At 54.0% G+C, this 2,574-nt stretch overlaps 1 protein-coding gene across 1 annotated transcript; it reads left to right on the top strand.

The window, feature by feature from the left end:
- Window positions 1–275: 275 nt before the first annotated feature.
- On the top strand, window positions 276–2,212 carry Pmar_PMAR021590 (hypothetical protein; the record flags this gene model as incomplete). Its single annotated transcript, XM_002775138.1, has 2 exons — window positions 276–1,247; window positions 1,562–2,212. The coding sequence occupies 2 exons, from the start codon at window positions 276–278 to the stop codon at window positions 2,210–2,212; spliced, it is 1,623 nt and encodes a 540-aa protein (XP_002775184.1).
- Between the last annotated feature and the right edge of the window lie 362 nt (window positions 2,213–2,574).

Below are 2,574 nucleotides of genomic sequence, written 5' to 3'. Positions count from 1 at the left end.
TCGTGACCAAACGTGAGGCATTTCGGTGGGCTGGTGCAGGTTATGACGTTCTCGGGCTGCACCCGGAGTGTGCTTTAGCGGCCGATCTGGTAAGGAGAGTCTCTGGGAAGTGGTCGCCTACCTCCTGGGACGAGAGGGTCACTATCAGCGAAGAGGATGCCCAGACCATCAACATCGCTTGTTCTCGGTTAGCAGAACGCAAGGAGCCCTGTCAGCACGAGATCGCATTCTGTGGCGCCACGCTTACTATCACAACTGATGCTTCCCCTTACGGTATGGGCTTCTTCCTCTCCATCGGTATCGCATCTGGGGGGCAGGTCGCCCTATATGGGAAGGCCAAGTGCTGGCGGGGTAGTCAGGTCTCATGGCATCAGAACCGACAAGAAGCATACTGCCTCGGCCTTTCTTTCGTGTTCTGCGACCCCCTCATACCCTACTCCCATGGTCTCCGGGTCAAATTCCTAACTGACTCTCGCACTGCCCTCTCTTGGATGCGGGGTGGTGAGAGGGTGACGAGTCGCTCTATCGAGCGAATTGCGATTTCAAGATTGTGTGACGCGGTGGCTGACCTGAAAGAGGTGTGGGCGCGACGCTATGATGTTCATCCAGTCGTTGACCATCTCCCAGGGGAACACAACTCGCAGGCTGACTCGCTCAGCCGTCTGGCCTTCTCCTGGCACATTCCTCAAGGGGTGATCTTTGACGGTAGGATCAAGGGGACTAGAGGCGCATCAGTTACGCGCAAGTCCTCTTCACCATCTCAGGCTTACGTCCTCGCGAGTCAGGACTCGCATCGGACTCCCCGAGAAGACGATGTCGACATCGACAGGGTATCGTCGGTTCTCTACGCTATCTCCGAAGATCATTCTCCTCACATCCCCAACAGTGTCAACATCGGCATCGGTCAGCCAGCTCGGAAGGATTTATTGGACCTTCAACACGGTTCGCCGGAGGTAGCGGCAATCATGGATCAGCTTAACAGTGCGGGCGGTTGTTCGGATCCCAATGACATGGAGTTCGTCTCGGCGGGTGACGGCCTTCTTATGCGTCGCTGCCGGTCTAATGCGGGGCACGGCCTCTCGCGTCTCTGCTTCTACATCCCTTCGGATTCTCAGGAAGGAGTTGATTTCGCAAAAAGAGTGCTACACTCCTATCACGTCGACTCTGGTTGTCTCAATGCTCGGTACGTCAGATGGGTTTTCTCCAGAGCATTCTACGTGAAGGGACTCAGGAAGCTCGCCCTTGAAGTATGCCGTTCATGCGACACGTGCCAGTTCGCCCACAATAGGCGTTACTACTCCCTACGGGATGGTGGTCGAAACCTCTCAAACGGTGTCAACGGATGTTGGGAAGTTGTTTCGGCCGATCTTGCTGAGATGGGACCTGACAGAAAGGGCACATATACTTCGGCCTTATTTCTAATTGACCATTTCAGTCGCTTCGCCCTTGTAGCTCCACTGCAGAGCAGCTCTTCGTCTTCGGTCATTGGTGCTCTGTCGACCTTCATCGGTATCTTCGGTCCAATGGGACAACTTCGATCAGATCGTGGTCCCTGTTTCAGGGGGCGGAAGTTCACGGATTACTTGGCTTCACAAGGTGTGGTCCATCATGCGCTGCCCCTTATGCGGCATTCTCCAACGGCTTGGTCGAGCGCTCGATCTCTGCCATCAAGTTTATTACTCGTCAGTTGGCGTCTAAGCGCTCGTGGTCCTCTCAGATCCACCGGGTTCTCGCCAGACTCAATGCTAAGCCTATAGATGGGATCGATCTATCGCCCCACGAGATTTTCTTCGCTAGACCACGAAGGTTTCCTGTGGACAACGCCCTCCACGATGTCAATTCTGGAGCTCTCGTACCAGCGGATAAAGAGCAAGCTCGTCAGAGACGTGAGGACGGTGATTACGTGGATCGTTTGGTCTCTGAGGCTCTGAATGCCTCTAATTCGGCGTCTGCGGTTAAAAGGTTCCCCAGACGTGGTCCCCCTAAAGTTGGAACCGAGGTTCTCGTGTTCGTGCCTAACCCCATGGGCGGTGGCAGCTATGGACACGAGGTCTATCGAGTTCACCGAATTTTGGGTGGGGTTACTCTTCAGTTGGTGAAGTCGAACGTCCCTCCTGCATCGGTGACTCCCGATATCATCAAGGAGGTCCACTATTTCAACACTCGTCCCTACTATCGATCATCCGGGGGGCATGTCAGTGCTAATCAGTGATCAGCACTACTTAGGATGATCGCTCGTGGGCAGTGTTCTGTTCTGAGGCCCGTTGTGCGGGCCACCTAGTGTCGGGGTATCGGTTGATGAACTCTAAGAACAACACAACAAGGGAACTCGAGCTAGAGCAACCAATACTACGACCCTAGGACAATAACAATAAGCGCACTACCTGCACTTAAGTTCTGTACGAATACCACAGACTTAGCAGCACAGTAATCGATATTGGGCTCATTCGCTATACTGAGGAAGGCGAAGGTTTGATGAGATTACAAGGGTGCAGGCAAACTGGACCCACAACACCTCGTCCCCCCCAAAACCTGAGCCAACCCTCAGACTTCACAATAATAAGGACGATGACA

This window comes from Perkinsus marinus, assembly GCF_000006405.1.
Source record: "Perkinsus marinus ATCC 50983 genomic scaffold scf_1104296956538, whole genome shotgun sequence".
Taxonomy (NCBI): Eukaryota; Perkinsozoa; order Perkinsida; family Perkinsidae; genus Perkinsus; species Perkinsus marinus.
Note: the sequence above shows the minus strand (reverse complement) of the source record. Positions and strands in the feature narration are given on the sequence as shown.